The 19,771-nt window shown below is 36.1% G+C and overlaps 2 protein-coding genes and 2 long non-coding RNA genes across 6 annotated transcripts; 1 reads left to right on the top strand and 3 right to left on the bottom strand.

Moving 5' to 3' along the window:
• Nucleotides 1-6,361: 6,361 nt before the first annotated feature.
• LOC116403203 lies at nucleotides 6,362-7,836 on the bottom strand. Its single transcript, XR_004215844.1, has 4 exons — nucleotides 7,452-7,836; nucleotides 7,274-7,351; nucleotides 7,134-7,184; nucleotides 6,362-6,413 (listed from the first exon to the last, which is right to left on the bottom strand). It is a non-coding gene; the product is annotated as an uncharacterized LOC116403203 (long non-coding RNA).
• A 3,208-nt stretch (nucleotides 7,837-11,044) lies between these two features.
• LOC116403416 lies at nucleotides 11,045-12,440 on the bottom strand. The gene is made up of 3 exons (XM_031884552.1): nucleotides 11,651-12,440; nucleotides 11,164-11,555; nucleotides 11,045-11,056 (listed from the first exon to the last, which is right to left on the bottom strand). The coding sequence occupies exons 1-3, from the start codon at nucleotides 12,438-12,440 to the stop codon at nucleotides 11,045-11,047; spliced, it is 1,194 nt and encodes a 397-aa protein (XP_031740412.1).
• Nucleotides 12,147-13,198, bottom strand: LOC116403202. The gene is made up of 2 exons (XM_031883785.1): nucleotides 13,041-13,198; nucleotides 12,147-12,908 (listed from the first exon to the last, which is right to left on the bottom strand). Exons 1-2 carry the CDS (start codon nucleotides 13,177-13,179, stop codon nucleotides 12,556-12,558), a joined length of 492 nt encoding a protein of 163 aa, XP_031739645.1. The 5' UTR covers nucleotides 13,180-13,198; the 3' UTR covers nucleotides 12,147-12,555.
• Nucleotides 13,199-16,218: 3,020 nt separating this feature from the next.
• Nucleotides 16,219-18,562, top strand: LOC116403286. Of its 3 annotated transcripts, none has more exons than XR_004215966.1 (3): nucleotides 16,219-16,232; nucleotides 18,028-18,069; nucleotides 18,458-18,562. It is a non-coding gene; the product is annotated as an uncharacterized LOC116403286 (long non-coding RNA). The 3 variants fall into 3 exon arrangements; XR_004215965.1 differs by lacking the exon at nucleotides 16,219-16,232 and adding an exon at nucleotides 16,437-16,642; XR_004215967.1 differs by lacking the exon at nucleotides 16,219-16,232 and adding an exon at nucleotides 17,466-17,490.
• Nucleotides 18,563-19,771: the final 1,209 nt, after the last annotated feature.

Genomic DNA, 19,771 nt, shown 5'->3' with positions numbered 1-19,771 from the left:
AAGGATTCAACCCAATATTTTCTTATATATATATATATATAAATATATATTTAATAACACTTGACGTTTTTAAAATGTCAAGAAAAACGATCTTACTTGACGTCTAAAAAACATCAAGAAATTTTAAAAATAACTCTTCTCCGGCTTTTTATAAAAATTTCTTAAAAACGTCAAGAATTTTTAAGATATTTCTTGACGGTTTTAAAATGTCAAGTAAAAGTACATATTACTTGACGTTTGAAAATTTTGAAGAATGTTGAATATATAAACATTCTTGACGTTTTAAAAACGTCAAAATTTTTATAGATATTTCTTGACATTTTTAAAACGTCAAGAAAAAATACATATTAGTTGATGTTTAATAAACGTCAAGAAATCTGAAAATTGACCTACCCACGCCTTTTCGTAAAAATTCTTGACGTTTTATCTTTGGAACTAGCCCTTTCTTGACGTTTTTTGAAAAAAATGTCAAGAAAGAAAAACAACAAACGTCAAGAAAGGCCTTTTTTGTAGTAATGACATACGTAAATATATATATATATATACATACATAAATAAATATATAAATATATATATATATATATATATATATATATATATATATATATATATATATATATATATATATATATATATAATGAATTAAAATGGTTTTGTTGCTTTACTGTTTTACTCTATAAAGGAAGAGCATTATAAATATATTATTGAGGAAACATCTTTCGAAATGACTGGTTTTGGAAATGTCATTAGATTTTTAGTTAGTTAAGCACATTTTCCTCCAAAATAGTAGTCGAAATACAACTTGTTTTAAGAAGAAGAAACCGAATCCTTTAAACTAGGATAAACCTAGGATAACAGTCATTACCTATTAACATAGAGTTAAAGTTACAAGGTTGAAGGCTAGAGGGAAGCCCGAAGCAACCTAATCTAACAAAGCTTAAAGTTAAGAGTTGGTAGTAACATCATATTGGTTACAAGATGAATGACGCCTAGACCAAACTCCGATCAAGTTACATATGTCTTCCCACAAGTTAACAATAAACCTTGATTTATCCTTAAAAATTCTATTGTTTCTTTCTATCCAAACAATCCAAAGTAAGCCAGTTATGGAGGGAGGAATACACATTAGAGAGCTCAGTTAAGGATGGAGGAATACACAACTTTTTCTCGTGGTCATTTTCCTCGTGGGCATTCTCTTCATGTTTCTTCTTATTCCGACTAAAATACAAGCATAAATTATTCTTCGCCTTCGTATAGGTTTGTTTGAAGAAGATTAAAAAAGTCCTTAATTTATCTCGACACTTCCAAAACCAGAATATAATACCCGTGCTACATAAATCCCTCTTTCCAAATAGTCGAACATGAACTATCCATGCATATCTTGGAATAAACAAGAGAAACCCTAACTAAACCCAAATAGAAAATACGCTGCAATCTAAAAATACTTAAAGAAACAAAAAGAAGTTTTAATGTTGTGGGTTTTTTACTGATCTTCTTCAACAACAAAATAACTCAACGCCACAGTTCAATTTTTCCTTCCACAAATTGGGTTTTAAAGAGTTTTCACCGCGAATTTATCTTTTTTGGTTCGACAAGTAACAACATGTGAATCCCCAAATGCAAGGTTTTATTAAAAATTAAAAATATAATTTTTTTAAAAAAATTATAATACCTAAAAATATATTTTTTTTATATTTATAACCTAATTTTCTGTCATTACATACTTGAGAGAAATATATTTTTCAATTAGCATAATAACCTTTATATAGTAAATTAAATTTGTAGAATGAGAAAAGACCTTAGATCCAAAAAAGTTATTTATTTATTATTGGAGTGAATTGTCTAATTAATGTAGTTAATGGATGGTTTTGTAACCATAAAAAAATAATGAAAATAATTTTCTAAAAGAATGAATGAAAATTTGGAAAGTTAAAAGGTTTTAGGAATTAAAAAAAGGGTGTAACATTATAAAAGACTACCAAATATACTCTAAGAGACATGCATTAAAGGAGCTGAGGCATGCATACTACCAAATATACTATAAATAAACTATAATTCTTTTTTAAGAAATTAAACAACTAATTAAATATAAAGAAGAAAGATTAGAAAATGAATGATCAAACAAACTATGACTCATTTATTTTTGATAGGTTCAACCAGTATCACCTGACAATTCATTTTCACCAAGAGAATAAACATGAGTAGCCTTGGAATCAAGTTTTAATCCATTGACCATTGTTAATAAAGTGTTATTATTGTAATAATTGTTATTGATTATATTATTAGTTTTGTCTTAATAACTCAAATCCAATAAACTAACATCCTAAACTGTTTAATAAGTATTGAATAGTATGTAGAGACATACAGGGATCAATGTTCGAGATCAGCTTAAAGGGTCTATAGTATAGGGATAAGACTGGGTACCTTTATCATGGTAACATTATGAATACGACTCACTTTGTATTTGATACAAATACAATGATCCAATGTGTTCATGTAGTTGACATGCGAGTGAAGGTATCCTATGCAATGAGATTGCAATAGACTAGACTGTGAAATAGTAACCACTTGGTGTTACTACATTAACTAGTTAGGTTTCTATTTCACTAGGATGACCTAGATAACTTAGTCTTAATCTTGAGTGTATTATGAACTCAATGATCTTGGATGAATTTGACTTCAAATACAAACTTGGATTCCACAACCTAAACCAAAATAAAATAATATATCAAGTTAAGATGGATTCACATAGCAACATTTTATCAAATGGTTGCAATGTTTCAAATAAGCAACTATTAAAATTCACATATCGATTTGGCATCTATAAATATACAAACTAAAAAGTACCTAAATGTCAATTATTTACCCAATAAGGCTAACTAAGTAACCAACGTCTAATATGTTTTGCAATGAAAAGGGTTGCCATATTGTGAAGGCAACCTCTTAGATGTGTTTGTGAGAAAGGAAAGAAATACCAAAATAAGTATGGACTAAGATAGTATCAAATAAAGTTAAAGTTGAATTTTAAAGCTCTATTTTTTTCAAGATTGAGAAATTTCAGCTAAAGAGGAAAACACTAAGGACAACCAAGCAAAAAAGTCTAACAAATATCAAAAGAGAACATGCAGGAAAGAAAGAATGTAAATAAGGTTTTATCCGCACCAAGCAAAAAAGTCTAACAAGTATCAAAAGCTTTATAAGTTGTACTAGAATTCAAAGCTCTAAACTCTAAAGAATGTAAATTTCTTTGAAGAAATTTGTGTATAAAGGTCACACAGTTGAAAATTCAATACCTTTTCAAGAATGTTGTTGAGAAGATTATTGTGATGAATCTTTGAATCCAAATTATGGAGACAAGATAAATAAATGAGTTCTGATTCTAACTGACTGAATGAGAGTTAAGAAAATAAGAACATTGGAGTTGAATTATCAACATTTATTTTAATCAAACTTACGATAGCAAACCAAATTATAGAGAGAGATCAAATGCTAGGATAAAGGAATAGTCTTACATTTGGTGAGTTCCCAAATGTTGTGGTAGTCACGAGAGTTATTCCACTCGAATTGTCTTAGACAAGAGGCTTCCATTCAGAAAGTACTGGTGAGAATTAAAGTGGAATGACAAACTTAAAAATACCTAATCTTTAACAAACTTTTCCAACTTTTTGCAATTATTTTTTAACACAAGATATCAAAACACACTTAAAAACCATAACAACCAATTACCATAAAACGCTGTCCAATAACAATAATTGGGTCAACCCAAACATCATTAAATTCTTGGGAAAGGTTGTGGACTAGACCTTCACCATCTTGCCCCTAAAGCAAGTTAAAGCTTAAGGAAAGAACACAGTAGAAACAAAAATCATAAACTCATCAGTTAGATAGTATTGGTGGTCAAAACCTCAAGGTCTCACTTCTTCCATTTTATATTACCAAATTTGAAAATGATTTTTAATATATGATCAATCCTTGAAACATGTTGGTGTGCAAGTGCGAATGAAACTAAATCAAGTTTGTGTTTTATGTTATTGTTTTTGACATTATATTTATGTGCTATGCAATCCATGAGAATATATTTATGTGCTATGCAATCAAGAAGGGGGAATGCAACTATACCCAATTCATAATTGTATTTGGAACACTAATGATTTTAGCACAAATTCCATCTTTCCATTCTCTAAGACATATAAACCTTATCTCCCTCACTCTATACCTTATCTCCCTCACTCTATACATCTTTCCATTTTTATGATCAACGGGAATTAAATGGAATTATTTCCCATTATTTTTCATTATTTTAGATCCGAAGGAGATCGAACAAGTTTATACGACAAGGGTCCAAGCTACTCTCTATAAGTGACAAAAATGAGTTTAAAGTTGATTTCTAAACATGAATTTACTATCAAATGTTTCAAGCATGCTTTGATGTTTGAATATTTGAGGATACTGACATATAAAGTATTTCCAAAGCATGAATTTAGAAACATTTTGGTAAACATGTTTTTATTGATGAATTTACTAATGAAAATTATAAGCAAATATGATTGTGCTAAGTTTTCAAAATGTTTAAGCTTGAAAATAATATTAGCATGTTTTAGTCTATACCTAAAATATGCATTCAACATTCTTTTATGTTTATTGTTTATTCTTTTATGTTTATGGAAAATAAAATTGTGCTAATTTCTATGCCTAGTTTATTGTTTTTCGTCTCGACGATTCTAGGTATAGCAACTGAAAGGGAAAGTTTGAGATAAGTTGTTTGAGTTTGATTTCATTTATGTTAAGAGTTAATTGTTAAATACTTATTATTTCAAAACGATGTTTTATAAAACAATCACTCATTGGGCTATTTAGCTCACTCTTTGGATAAATATCCCCATATGGATTACGTTGTTTGGAAAATTAAACTGTGCTTTAGTACTTCAAAGAAAACTTCCCTCCCATGTCCTCTCACCTCATGTCTGCCCCATTTGTGTTGATAACATGAAAAATATTTAGCACCTTTTAATTGACTATGTCTTTATATCGAAATTTTGGTTCCATCTTCTCCAAACATTCAATATTTGTTGGGATTTTTTGCTCAATCAAGGCTTATTCTTCTTTGTTCTCGACCTGCTACCTATGATTTATGATTTTTTTTTTTACATATTATTTTATGATTTTGTTTGGTTTTATATTTGTGGCTTTTTTTTTTTGTTTTGTTTTTTTTTTTTTTTTGAAAAGGTGACAACCTCTTTATTAATATTAAAATAATAATAATAATTAGACAAAATCTCATAGTACAAGAGAGTTATACAATGAATATGTAACCATGGATCAGGGGGGGCACCTTGGCATCTCAACTAGGTTGACACCCCCATAGCACCCTCATCATATCCAACCAAGCTAAAACCCATAACAAAGGAGTAATGTCCAAAGGCAAAACAAACACAAAAAAAGCCTTCTATTTGTGGCTTTTGGTTTTGATCTTGTGTTGTCGCTTTTTGGATGTGATGAGGGCGCTAAGGGGGTGTCAACCTAGTTGAGATGTCCAGGTGCGTCTGTTGATCCTCTATCCTATTGCTCTTTGTATAATCCTCATGACATTGAGCTTTGTCTCTTCATTTTTCAATATTAATAATAGTGAAACTCATATCCTCTTTTGTTTTTAAAAAAAATATGGGTTAATTTGATAAAAGTGTTGCTAGCAGAGATTTGGTTTAAGCACAACCAACACATTTTCCATGATAACAAAAGGGATTTGCGTGGTGAAAATAGATCTATTAGATCTCTTGGAGCAATAAAAAAGAAATAAGATCTTTATGTGAAAGTCGAACTTTTCTTTATGGAGCATTGTGAAGAAAGGCCTTTACTTTTGGGCAACATTGGAATTGGGGCATGGTTGTGCGCTTATTATCAAAAGTTGCCCCCTAACGATCAAACTGGTTCACTGTTGCGAACTGGTGGGTTAGTTTAGGACATGTCATTATTCTTGAACCTTCAGATAAATCTCCTTATCTTAGGGAATTAAAAGTTGTTCAACACAGGCTTGAAACAGACATGTATAGGGCTTCTGTATTTTCCCATAAGGAGCCAATGATTGATTATATATTGGTCTGTTTTGCAAAGGGAAAGATGTAACGACCCAACTTTTCTAGGTAAGTCGAGGTCATTAATTTTTAACAAAAGACTTTGGTTGATACAAAATGAAACGTAAGTCAATTGAAAAACAAATTTATGTCAGGCCTGATTTTTCAAATATTCAAGAAAACTTAAAAATAATACTATTTACAAATAAAAGTTTGTAAACTAAGTTTTAATACATCTTAAACCTCAAAAGAAACCATAAGCGGAAGCAAAATGACACGTTTCCTATGGTAATCACGCTTCCTTCCTGCCCCTCGCCGGTTTGCCACCTTTATTACCTTTACCTGAAAATTAAACATAAGAAGGGTGAGTATAACAATACTCAGTAAGAGACCCTCTACTGGTCCCGTCAGGGGAAAATAGATTGTTAACGTTCTATTGGGACACCCTGTACAGTCGCAGTCTTGTGATCCCGTAGGATGCACATCTCAGTCTAACGCCCCGAGGGACGTACATATCAGTCTAGTGTTCTGCAGAAACACATATTAGTCTAATGCTCCCGAAGGTGCAAAATAAATTGGTGATCCCGTGGGACACCTACAAGGCACACATCCCAATAAAAGCTAACAATTTTCCCCTCATTCCATTCAATCCATCTTTCAGTTACTTCAAAACATAAAGTTCTCTCTCTCAACGTCCTAACAGTCAACTTATCTCACTTTAGTCATATGTCTGTCAATAATATACTAATACGTCAGTCAATCAAACTATACAGTCAATACACCCCTCAGTTCACCAGCACACAGTCATACTTTAGCGTAACGTACACCCAATCTAAACGACAATCACAAGTTCACATCTGCATCTCATACAAACACAATCTACAATTTTTCGTCCTGTCCACGTCCACACACACATATATATATTCCATGACAATCACAATATGCATTCAACATTAAGTCTACTTCAATTCATATGCATATATATATTTTCAGTCAATCCACAGTATACATTCAACACATACAATTCACAATCATAAGTGAGTCCAGTAGAAAATCCCTTACTTTCAAGTTAGTTAAGCTCCTTAACCACGTTGAAGTCTACGAAGAACGAACCTAAACATTAAGACAATTTCTCAATAATTCTCTTCAACGCATCAATCATTTAAATTCAACCCAATGTGAATTTTTTTTTTACAACTTACCCAAATCTTCGCGAAACTAGTTCTAACTAGAATCAATTGTTTGCTGCGAACCCAAGGAATTCGAACGTTACCTTCAACCTATAATCGAACAGTAAACGATTTCTCCAACCAATTAGTCCTGTAATATTACTTCAGTTTATTTTAGAAACAGTTACGAATTTCATAACTTCAATCTTACCAATCAGAATTTAATGACTCGTGGCAAAGCAGGAACGACAGCTAACGACCCAATCCTGCGGCAGGACGAAGAAGGAACTCGACGCGTAGAAAGTTGGATCTGGGGTCTTTAGTTCGGTTCACGGCAGATGTTATTCGCGGAAGAAGTCGAGCAGTAGCTTTGCGAAGAGACGACGTGCGACGGAGAGACCGTATACAGACGGACAGAGAGTCGCGCGGCATTGCAGAGAACGGAGGAGAAGGAATCGGCGGCGGCTGGCTGAAAACAGAGGAGAAAGGAGAGGAATGGACGGCGACTGGCTTGGCTTCGACGGAGACAGATGTTGCGCGGCGGGACTGGGCAGAGGGTCACACGGCGCTGGGCAGAGGTCACGCGGCGGCCGACGGTTACAGCGGCAGTTTTGGATCCGAAGAAGAGAAGAAAACGACCGGAAAGAAGAATAGGGGCGGCGGTTGCTGGGCTGCGGCGGAAAGAAAAGAGAGGGATGGTCGGCGGTTGTTGCTGCGAACGGGAAGGAGAAGAGAACGGATGGGGCGGCGGTTGCTGCGAACGGGAAGGAGAAGAGAACGGATAAGGCGGCGGTTGCTGCGAACAGGAAGGAGAAGAGAACGGATGGGGGTCGCGGCGCACGGGAGGAAGAAAAAGAGAGAAAAGAAAAGAAAAGAAAAAGGAAAAAAAAATAAAGAAATTTTCTTTTTCTTTTCTTTTTATTTAAATTAAATATTAAAAAATATATATATAAAATAAAAACAAAATATATATATATATACCTTTGGGGCATTACATTCTTCCCTCCTTAAGAAACTTTCGTCCTCGAAAGTTTTAATCCTGAAATAACTCTGGATAACGAGTCCTCATCTCTTCCTCTCGCTCCCATGTCGCCTCTTCAATTCGATGATTCCGCCACAAAACCTTTACTAATGGAATGCTTCTATTACGAAGCATCTTTACCTCTCTAGCCAGAATCTCCACAGGTTGTTCTACATAGCTCAAATGCTCATCAATCTCCAAAGGTTCGTAGTCCACTACATGAGACGTATCGGCCACATACTTTCTCAACATCGAAACATGGAAAACATTATGAACTGCAGAGAGTGATGGTGGTAATGCCAAGCGATACGCCACAACACCAACCCTCTCTAAGATCTCAAATGGTCCAACAAAACGAGGACTTAACTTCCCTTTCTTTTCAAAACGCATAACACCCTTCATAGGTGCTACCTTCAAGAATACTTTTTCTCCCACATCGAACTTAAGGTCTTTTCATCGTACATCTGCATAGCTCTTCTGTCTACTCTGCGCTGTTTGCATACGTGCTCTAATCTTTTGAATAGCCTCATTAGTAGACCGAACTAATTCAGGTCCCATCAACCTATGTTCACCAACCTCACTCCAACAAACAGGGGTTCTACAACATTTGCCATACAAAGCCTCAAATGGTGCCATACCGATGGTAGCCTGGAAACTGTTGTTATAAGCAAACTCCATCAAATGTAGATGAGAGTCCCAACTACCTGGAAACTCTAGAACACAAGCTCGTAGCATATCCTCTAAAACTTGGTTCAAACGTTCAGTTTGACCATCAGTCTGTGGATCAAAGGCTGTACTGAAATCCAATCTCGTACCCATAGCAGTCTGAAGTCCCTTCCAAAACTTGGAAGTAAACCGTGCATCCCTATCAGAAACAATCGATACAGGCACTCCATGCAGTCTCACAATCTCAGTTAAATACAACTGTGCCCACTTACCAGTAGTATAAGTGGATTTCCCTAGTACAAAATGTGCCGATTTCGTAAGCCTGTCTACGACAACCAAAATCACTGTGAAACCCTTCAGGGTCTTAGGCAGCCCTGAAATAAAATCCATCGACACATTCTCCCACTTCCACTCTGGCACACTTAAAGGTTGTAACAAACCTGCTGGTTTCTGTCTAGGTGCCTTAACCTGCTGACATACTAGACACTTACTAACAAATTCCGCCACTTCCCTTTTCATATTCGCCACCAATAAAAACGTTTTAGATCCTGGTACATTTTCGTGCTACCAGGATGCATGGAAAATGGAGAATTATGGGCTTCATCTAGTAAGTCAATCTTAACTGTACTGTTCGCTGGCACACACAAACGTCTCTCAAACATCAACCCACCATCAGAGGATATGGAGAACTCATCAGTCTGTCCCATTCCAACAAGGCGACGTCTCTCTATCAAATAAGGGTCACTACTCTGAGCATCAACAATCTTCTGCCTCAGAGTCGGTTGCACCGTTAATTGAGCTAACTGTGAGGTGACTCTCCCCACAGATACTGCAATCTCAGCTCTCTCCAAGTCTCGATGCAATGGTACCTGTCTAGTAATGAGTGCTGCCGAATGTGATACTTTTCTACTAAGAGCATCAGCCACCACGTTTTTGCCTTACCAGGATGGTACAATATCTCGCAGTCATAATCCTTTATCAACTCGAGCCACCTTCGCTGTCTCATATTCAACTCTTTCTGAGTAAAGAAGTACTTCAGGCTCTTATGGTCAGTAAAGATTTGTATCTTTTCACCGTACAAATAATGTCTCCATATCTTCAATGCAAAAACCACTGCTGCCAACTCCAAATCATGTGTGGGGTAGTTCTGCTCGTGACTCTTCAACTGACGAGAGGCATAAGCAACCACCTTACCTTTCTGCATCAAAACACAACCCAGTCCTTTCTTGGAAGCATCACTGTAAATCACAAAACTTCCGGATCCATCTGGTACTGTAAGGACCGGTGCAGTAACTAACCTTTGCTTAAGGTTCTGAAAACTATCCTCGCAAGCTGGACTCCAAACAAACGGAGTTCCCTTCCTTGTCAACTAAGTCAAGGGAGTAGCCAAACGTGAAAAATCCTCCACAAACCTCCGGTAGTACCCTGCTAAACCCAGAAAACTACGAACCTCACTAACTGTAGAGGGTCGAGACCAACTGGTAACCGCTTCTATCTTTGCAGGGTCTACTGAAACTCCCTCACTGGAAACCACATGACCAAGAAAAGCCACCTGCTTCAACCAAAATTCGCACTTAGAGAATTTAGCATACAGTTTATTGACTCAAAGAGTCTCTAACACCTTATGTAAGTGTTCCTCATGTTCGGCCTCAGTCTTGGAATAAACCAAAATATCATCAATGAAGACTATCACAAAAGTGTCTAAGAAATCCTTAAACACCCTGTTCATCAAATCCATAAATACAGCAGGTGCATTAGTCAAACCAAAAGACATTACTATGAATTCATAATGTCCATACCTCGAACGAAAAGCAGTCTTAGGAACATCACGGTCTCTAATCCTCAACTGGTGATAACTTGACCGTAAGTCAATCTTAGAGAACACCGTGGCTCCCTGTAACTGATCGAACAAATCATCGATTCTGGGTAAAGGATATCTGTTCTTGACTGTTACTTTATTCAACTCTCTATAGTCAATGCAAAGACGCATCGACCCATCCTTCTTCTTCACAAACAATACTGGTGCACCCCAAGGTGACACACTAGGTCGAATAAAGCCTTTGTCAAGCAATTCCTGTAACTGTACCTTCAGTTCTTTCAACTCAGCAGGAGTCATCCTATAAGGGGCTCTAGAAATAGGAGTAGTGTCTGGCTCCAACGCAATGGCAAAATCAACCTCTCTATGTGGCGGTAGTCCTGGAAGATCTTTTGGAAATACATCTGGGTATTCTCTTACCACAGGTTCTGAAGTTAAAGAAGTCTCATCTTCCTTAGTATCCACCACACTTGCCAAAATACTCCAAGTACCCTGGTTGAGTAGTTTACTAGCTTTCATAGCTGAGATTACTTTAGGCAGTACTACTGTTCCTACCCCCTTGAATTTAAAGCTAGATGCAGTAGGGGGACTGAACACAACTTCCTTACGAGAACAATCAATACTAGCATGATTAGTAGCTAGCCAATCCATACCTAAAATTACATCAAAGTCACGCATATCTAATACCAACAAGGTTACGTCCAGCACACGACCAGCTATCTCAATTTCACACGCTTTAATCTTTTCCTTAGACAACATAATTTCTCCAGACGGTGTAGACACTGACAAAACATAATCTAAGGGTTCCACCTCTAAGCATGCATGCGTCACAAAAAGCGATGAAATAAATGAGAAGATCCCGAGTCAAACAAGGTCAAGGCAAAATGCCCTAACACTGGTAATGTACCTGTCACCACTGTGCCGGCCTTCTCTGCCTCTGATCTATTAGTGGCAAAGATTGTACCCCGCTGTGGAGGTCTCTCTCCCTGACTGCTCTGTCCAGCCCCAGTAGATCTCAAGGGACACCTATCAGCCATGTGTCCCTCTTGCTTGCACTTATAACAGACTCTCGTTCCCATCAAACAACGACCCAGGTGACGTTTCCCACACGTATTGCATAATGGCTTCTCTCGAGTAGTGTCTCCTGCCCCGCCAGAACTTTGCTGGAAACTGCGAAAAGGATCGCCTGGTCTCAAGTTCCTCTGAGGAACTCCCACAGTTCTCTGCTCTGCTTTTCTCTTTTGACCAGACGACGATCCCTTATCAAAGCTCCTTGGCCGTATTTCATCCTTCCCAATGCTCATATCCACTGCCAGACGCAGCGCTTCAGCCTGGGTAGTGGGCTTTAGTGCTCGCACAAAGTCCCTAATCTCATCTCTCAATCCCTTGACGAACCTATCAGCTCTAGCCTGCTCGTTACCAACAAGTTCAGGGGCAAAACGTGACAGCATATCAAACTCCTGGTCGTACTCCTCGACTGTCATATGTCCTTGCTTCAACTCCAAGAATTCCTGGCTTTTGGCGTCTCTAAGGTTAGCCGAGAAAAACTTGGTATAGAAGCAGTTTTTAAACTGATCCCAGGTAATCTGCCTCACATCTCCACCTAGCATGCGCATTGTAGTCCTCCACCAGATAATGCCTCTGTCCCTCAGTAGAAAAGCAGCACACTGAACTCTGTGCTCCTCGGGACATCTCATGTAATTGAATATGGTTTCCACAGAGGACAACCACAACTCAGCTTTAGTAGGATCCTCCAGTGACCCATCAAACGTCTGAGGGTCATATTTCCTAAAGTCCCTCAAATGTTTCGCCTCAGCAGAAAGTTGGTTCGGTAATATCTGCGGCTGTTGTGCAGCCAATCCTTGTGCAGGAGGGGCTGCTGGTGCAGGTGGAGCTGCTGGTACAGGGGGAACCACAGGTGCAGGTGGAACTGCAGGTGCCTGCTGGTTTCGAAGCTATAGCCGTCATAAGTTCCGTAAACCTCTGCTCCATGTGAGCAGACAGTGCATCAAACTCGACGTGAGTCACGGGTGCAGCAGGAATTCGCTGTTCAGCTTGACCCTCAGTAGGCTGATTACGACCTGCTCCTCTACCTCGGCCTCGTGCTCCTCTACCTCGGCCTCTACGACCTCCTCTACGTACACCTCCCCTTGGCGGCATAATTCCTATTATCCACCAACAACACTCTTTAAAAAAAGTCTTAATCATAAGCATAAGCAAGTCTTTATCGTCATGTAATCTAGTTTAATTTAGGCAAAGTCATGCAAATAAACCATACATATAAGCATCAAGCATACCTGACGAGAGACGAAGGGTCGCGTTAGCCATAGGAACACAAAAACATAGACTTACATCGTAAGTCAGTCTACAGAACCTAAAACTTAGGCTCTGATACCAACTGTAACGACCCAACTTTTCTAGGTAAGTCGAGGTCATTAATTTTTAACAAAAGACTTTGGTTGATACAAAATGAAACGTAAGTCAATTGAAAAACAAATTTATGTCAGGCCTGATTTTTCAAATATTCAAGAAAACTTAAAAATAATACTATTTACAAATAAAAGTTTGTAAACTAAGTTTTAATACATCTTAAACCTCAAAAGAAACCATAAGCGGAAGCAAAATGACACGTTTCCTATGGCAATCACGCTTCCTTCCTGCCCCTCGCCGGTTTGCCACCTTTATTACCTTTGTTAAAAATTAATGACCTCGACTTACCTAGAAAAGTTGTGGTCGTTACAAAAGATTTCCCTAACACGTATTGTAAAAAAATATGTAGTTGGCTAGTAGTGAAAAGTTAGCAAGGCTATTCATGTTTCTCTTGGTGTTCCCTCTTACTCATCTTGAAGCTTATTGTGGGCATTTTGTCAACTTACTTTGGGTTTCTTTTGTCTTCTGTTTTAATTAATTACTTCATACTTATTTTACATTTTAGTTTTCATTAGTGCGTCCTGGATAGAGGATTTTGTTTAGCTCGTTGTTATTGTTGATAAAATTAAAATGCCAACGATTACAATTCTTGAGAACGGACTCATCTGTTTCCAATTCAGATGCCCAAAACTTGTTGAATGGATCCTATCACGTTGATCGCGACATCTTGCTAGCAAAAGTATGCTCCTCTGTAAATGGACTCCAGGTATTGTCCCTAAATCCTTTGTTTTTTATTATGTTCCTATATGGATTAAACTAGGTAGGATTCCAATGGAGTTATGGACATATGTCAGTTTGACTGTTGTGGCTAGTGCTATAGGCAAACCTCTATCTTTAGATCTAGCTACTAAGGAAAGACGAAGGTTGTCACATGCTTGAGTATGTGTTGAATCAAATGTGAACTCTCCTATGCCTGCTGAATTTACAATTCACCTTAGGGGAGAGGATTTCGTTATGGCTGTGAATTATGAGTGGAAGCCTCGAAGGTGTAATTTGTGCCGGTCTTTTGGGCATTCTAGTGGTAAGTGTCCTAAGATTGTGGAAAACAAAGTTCATCGAGAGGAGGATGTGAGTAAGGTGGTTTCAAACAAAGAGGAGGAACGGACAATTGTGTCTTGTGGATGTGGTGTTAGACTTTAAATAGTTGGAGGAAAGTAAGACTAATAGCTCCCCATTAGGCATATTAAGGAAAAGGAGGTAGGTAATCGAGATGAAATTACTCGTTATTAGGAAGAAAAGAGAGTTGGTTTATGTTCGAGAGAAGGGTAAACGTGTGGATGTGATTATGCCTAACTCTTTTGGCAGCCTTATGAAGTTGGGTGAGGGAGACAAGTGGACCTTATCTATAGTGGATGACTCCCCTCCCACCCTACAAGTAGATGATACCGCTATGGTTCTTAGGCGTATGTTATTAATCACCTTAAGATCATTTTAAAATATAAATATATTTTTAGTATAAGTCCTCACGTTCGACTCTAGACTCACCAAGAAACCTTATTTGGATATTACGAATATGACAAAATTAGTGATATTAGATGACTATCAAACGATAATCATAGGGTTATCAACTTTTAAATTTACTACTTTTAAAATTTAGAAAATGTAGTGACATGAGTCATGTGATTATAAATGTTTTTGTTATTTTTGCAGGGTTCCAAAGAAAAAAGAAAAAAGTAAGATGTGATTGATAATATGTGAAAAAAGGAAAAAAATTAAAGAAACATAACTCGATATATCTAATTTGTTTAAAAACGACCCCATTTGTAATTTTTCTTTTCAAAAGTCACACAACATCTTTTTGGAAAGTTTTTTTAGAGAATCATGCCAATACCTTCATCCTACGTATGTAGATGTATTTATGAATAATTTTTAAAAGTTCAAAACAATTTTTTTTAACATTTCAAAGTTTAAGGTTATTTTTTTACACAAACTACAAAATTCAAAAGAATTCTTTTTGTATACTGTTGTATGTATATATATATATATATATATATATATATATATATATATATATATATATATATATATATATATATATGTTATCTTTGTCCTATATTGTAAAAAATATGATTATCGATTTATCGAAATCTAATTTGTAAATGGCTTAAAACATTTAGTTTGTTGAAAAAAAATGACAAAACAATGGACCAATGGACAGCTAATACGAGTCAGTGAACCGAATACACAAAATTCTCTAAATCCAATTAAGCAAGATTTCAAAAAAAAAAAAATCTAATAAAAACCCTACATGTACAGTCTCTCTCATTTAAAATTTCTTTTCCTCTTCTCTAACGGCCAAGTCTCCCTCTCCTCCCTCTCCTCCCCCATTCTCTCTTGCTCTCTTGTCTTCTTTGGCCTATCTCTCAATTTCCGTTTCTGTAAGGAAGAAACCCTATCATACCCATTTCGCGGATCCATCCCCATCTTCTTCTCTTAGATCCAATCTCCATCTTCTTCTCTTAGTGCGTCCTTTCCATTTCTTCGTACACTCCAGTTTTCCTTTCTCTTTCAAAACCCTAAGGCCTATCTCTCAATTTCCGTTTCTTTAAGGAAGAAACCCTATCATACCCATTTCACCGATCCATCTTCTTCTCTTAGCGCGTCCTTTCCATTTCTTCTTCTTCTTCTTTGTTCGTACACTCCATTTTCCCTTTCTCTTCTCAAACCCTAATTCTCTTTAATTAATTAATTCCCTCTCCTTTCTCTCTCACTTCCTCCCTCTTCCATTAATGGCAGGTTCTCCTCATCTTCCTCCTTTCTCCAGTGTTGATTCCTCCTCTACTTCGACCTGTGATGCTCTTTTCTTCTTCCCTCGCAATTTCGATTCCACCATCGTCACCGATTTTGGTTGCAATTTCTACTCTCTTCAACCTCAACCTTCTGGATTCCCTCACTCTCACCGGATTGACTTCAATGTCCTTGGAACCTCCACTACTACTACTAGTACTCCACTCATCAAAGAATCCGCTGGATTATCAGACGCTCCTCTTCCTTTCCTTTCTAATCCTTGTCTCTCTTCCAACTCCAGTGGTGAGCCCCCGAACAAATCGCATTACTCCGTGAGTTCCCAATTAATTCCATCTTTATTTAATATTCAATTGTCCTCTTTCCATTTGTTTCAATTATTGAATAGAAAGTTAATTGAATGAACTATGTTCCAATAATTTCATGTGGTTCTGGTAAAGCACAGTGCATCCGGTCGAACTTCCCCCATTATGTAATTTTATGGAGGTAGTTTTGTAAATTGGATTGAAACAGGGCTATTCAATGTGTATGCATTAAAATATAGGGATTGTTTTTCAATTAAATATAAATCGATTGAGCCTCTGATGTGCTAGTAAGCATCAGATCTCCTCTGTGTATATATAGTTAGGTACTCTTCTTTTTTTTATAGGTTCCGTCATATATATCACGGTCTGAAGTTGTAGCTAAACTTGCTTTCATCTTCAGTTTCTATCACTATTTAAAGGTCAGATTTTGTTCGATTAGAAGAATGTAAATTTGTCAAGGAAATAGCATGCTTAGTTTAATTGTACTCAAATATTGTTACTAAAACAATTGCTTTATTTGTGTTGATACCATTATTTGTGTGGTAGATCTCTTGATTCATTTTGATGTTTGTATTTTGAAGACATACAAAGGTCATAATACTAGTTGCTATTCTTTTTATCTTGGTACGTTTCATTTTTGTTTTAATATTTCACTGTCTCTATAACTGATTGTACAAACATATCTCATCATTCAATCACTTTTCAAGTTTTAGATTCTGAAATTTGTACATATTGGGGTTTTCCTTTTTCTTTATTTTGGATTATTTCAAATCTCCAAAGATCTTTCTTGTAACATTTGCATATTTTAGTTTGTTAAAATCTTCGAAAGTAGAGGAGAAGGCTCCAAAAGCATTCTGTCTCTCATTGCCTTGCCCTAACATTATCATCTGTGTAAGATGTGCCAATGAGTAGACCATTTTCTTTTACTTTTTTTTCCATAGCTTTTGAACCACTTTCCCTTTCTCTCCTTCTCTTTCATTCTTCTTTTATGTTAATTGGAAGAAGCTTTGAGGCCTCTCTTGAAAATAATGAGGTTTTGAAGGGATAGAAAGAGAGTGATGGTGGGATCCATCAAAGGTTTGGGATTTCACACAATGTTCGCATCACTCTTTTAAATGTAATTAGAGGTTGAGGAGTTGATCGTCGATCATAGATAAGGAGGGGCTGGTTAGTGGCTTGGAAAAGAATTCAGACAACATTAATTTTTTCTAAAAAATAAAACCAACCTTCCGACGGTTGGTTAACACTCCTCGACAGTCGAGATAGGGTAAGACTTGTATTCTGGTTCTGTTGATACCTATATTTGTGCTTCATCACTTTATAATTGTACTTTTATTTATCCCCTTTGTATATTTCCATGTGTTTCATGTTTGTCTTTTATGTTTCTTCTATTTATATATTTCTTCATGTTCTTCTCCATTCGGGTTTGCTCTTGCGGAGGTTACACATTCATTGTTGTGCTGGTACTTTAGTTAATGATGTCTAGTAATTTTTGTTTTGCAAATTTTCTTGTTAGTGCTCAAGTTTGATTTCATACTGCCTTTAGCATAGCTTTACGACTGCAGAATTCAATTGCACATTGCCCTTTTTTATTTTGTTATTACTGATGGACTTATTTGTGATACCTTTAAAGAAGAAAATTTATGGCTATTTGTGTTGAAGTTTATTTGTTGATTATTGGTTGGTTTTTTCCCTCCACTTTTCTTAATATTTTGAAGTGTGTAATAAGGTAAGCAATTTTTTAGTCCCCTAAATTTGTTTTGTTGATGAATTGTTTCCTTTTTTTTCTCGGTTTTGTTTTCAGGTTTTCATCATTATTCATTTGGTGGCTAAATATTACTCATGGGTATTTGTTCGATCTTATTTTGTTGTGATCAATTGATATACATAATATGCACTATAAATTTGTTAAATTGTTGGATTATTTGCTTTTTTAATAAGGTTGGAGGAACCTCAAGGTACGTTTTGTTAAAGCATATTTTATATTGATAAATTTGAAGTTGTCAAGTCTATAACAATGATAATGTTAATACGAGTAAATTTATAGCAAATTTAGTTGACTTAACTTATTTACATGCTGGTTGCTCGGACTCTTGGAAAAACCTTACGTGCATTTTAACCCACGATAAGAGGACTTAAGGTTGTTATGACTTACATATCAGTTTTTGAGATTTTCCTTTGTAACTTTTTCATAGACCTTATTGTAGTTTTTTGTTCTTCATTTTTGTTTGTAGGACGTTTCTAGAGAATGCAAGACCATGTTTGAGTGAGAAATTGGTCTCGATGAAATTGAGAGTTCAATGAACAGCACATACAATGCAAGTAAATCTACCTACTCATCTTCTATTTCTAAAGCAGAAGGGCTTTCGGTGGCTGAAACAAGTGAGTGATTAAGTTTTTTATCACCCGTATTATTTGTTATCACTAGGAAAGAAAGCTGAGTAGAAAAAGTAGAATGCCAAATGGAAAAAAAAAGATTAGTAAGCAGCGTTATTATTTTAAAATAGAAAACAAAAATTAACATTATTGTTAAACCGAGCCATTCTCGAGAACATGAAATAGAATTGGATAGCTGCCATGCATCGTGTCTATGAATGTTAAGAATGAAACTATCGGTAGGGTTATAGAATAATCATTCTATCAGCCTCAATTATGATACAGGGTTTATGAAATAGAATTTTCTTATGTATTGTAATAGTAGAAGATTCTTCGTCAGGAAGCAAAGCTTATAGCTTTGAAGAGTATCTAAAGGTTACAGAAGAGCAACCGAAAGCTTACGATCAGCTCCAAACCAATTTTCCAGCACAAAGCCAGAGTGGATCCCAAGTACAACGGGAAGGTTGTTAAAATCAAATCTCTTATGTCTTATTTCATAACTATTTAGTTTTGATCTTAACTACAACAATTTTCATTTTTTTCTAGGTGAACATTGTATGTGCTTAGAAATTAAGTGTTTTGAAAATTAGAGGTGAGCAATCACACTTAGAAACTAAGTGTAGAACCATAGAAATGTTACCCCATCGGTTCTAGCAATGCCTAGTTACCGCAGTTCATAACAAAGAAAGAAAAGAGGCTCGTAAATGCAGACCATAAAAAAGTGAGACAATCAACAATTATAAAAAAAACATATGCAATATGCATTAAAAAAAGCTCATAAAAAATACAGAGTCAAGTCGGTTAGGTCAAGTAGAACATGTTGAGTTCCCTAGCTATTAGAGCTTTTGGGGGAAAACATCGCTTTTGGCCTAACCAAAACTAGACCATCTAGTGTTTTAAACATAACGTCAAGTTTGATTGAGGGCTTTGAAAAGAGGAGGAATCCTCCTCGATCCACAGTAGGGCGAAAACGAGGCTTGTTGTCACTTCGAAGGGAGCAGTCAAACTTAGCATTGAGTTTGATTTTTTTTTTTGAAAAGGTAATGATAATATTATACAACAACAAGGTGGACCTCACAACCTGAGGTCAAGACAAAAGAGCGAACAACACTCACAGAACAAGTAGTTAGACAAAACAACCCATAAGTACCCAAAAAACCCCACATCTCGGG

The sequence above is a fragment of the Cucumis sativus genome, chromosome 4 (genome assembly GCF_000004075.3).
Source record: "Cucumis sativus cultivar 9930 chromosome 4, Cucumber_9930_V3, whole genome shotgun sequence".
Taxonomy (NCBI): domain Eukaryota; kingdom Viridiplantae; phylum Streptophyta; class Magnoliopsida; order Cucurbitales; family Cucurbitaceae; genus Cucumis; species Cucumis sativus.
Note: the sequence above shows the minus strand (reverse complement) of the source record. Positions and strands in the feature narration are given on the sequence as shown.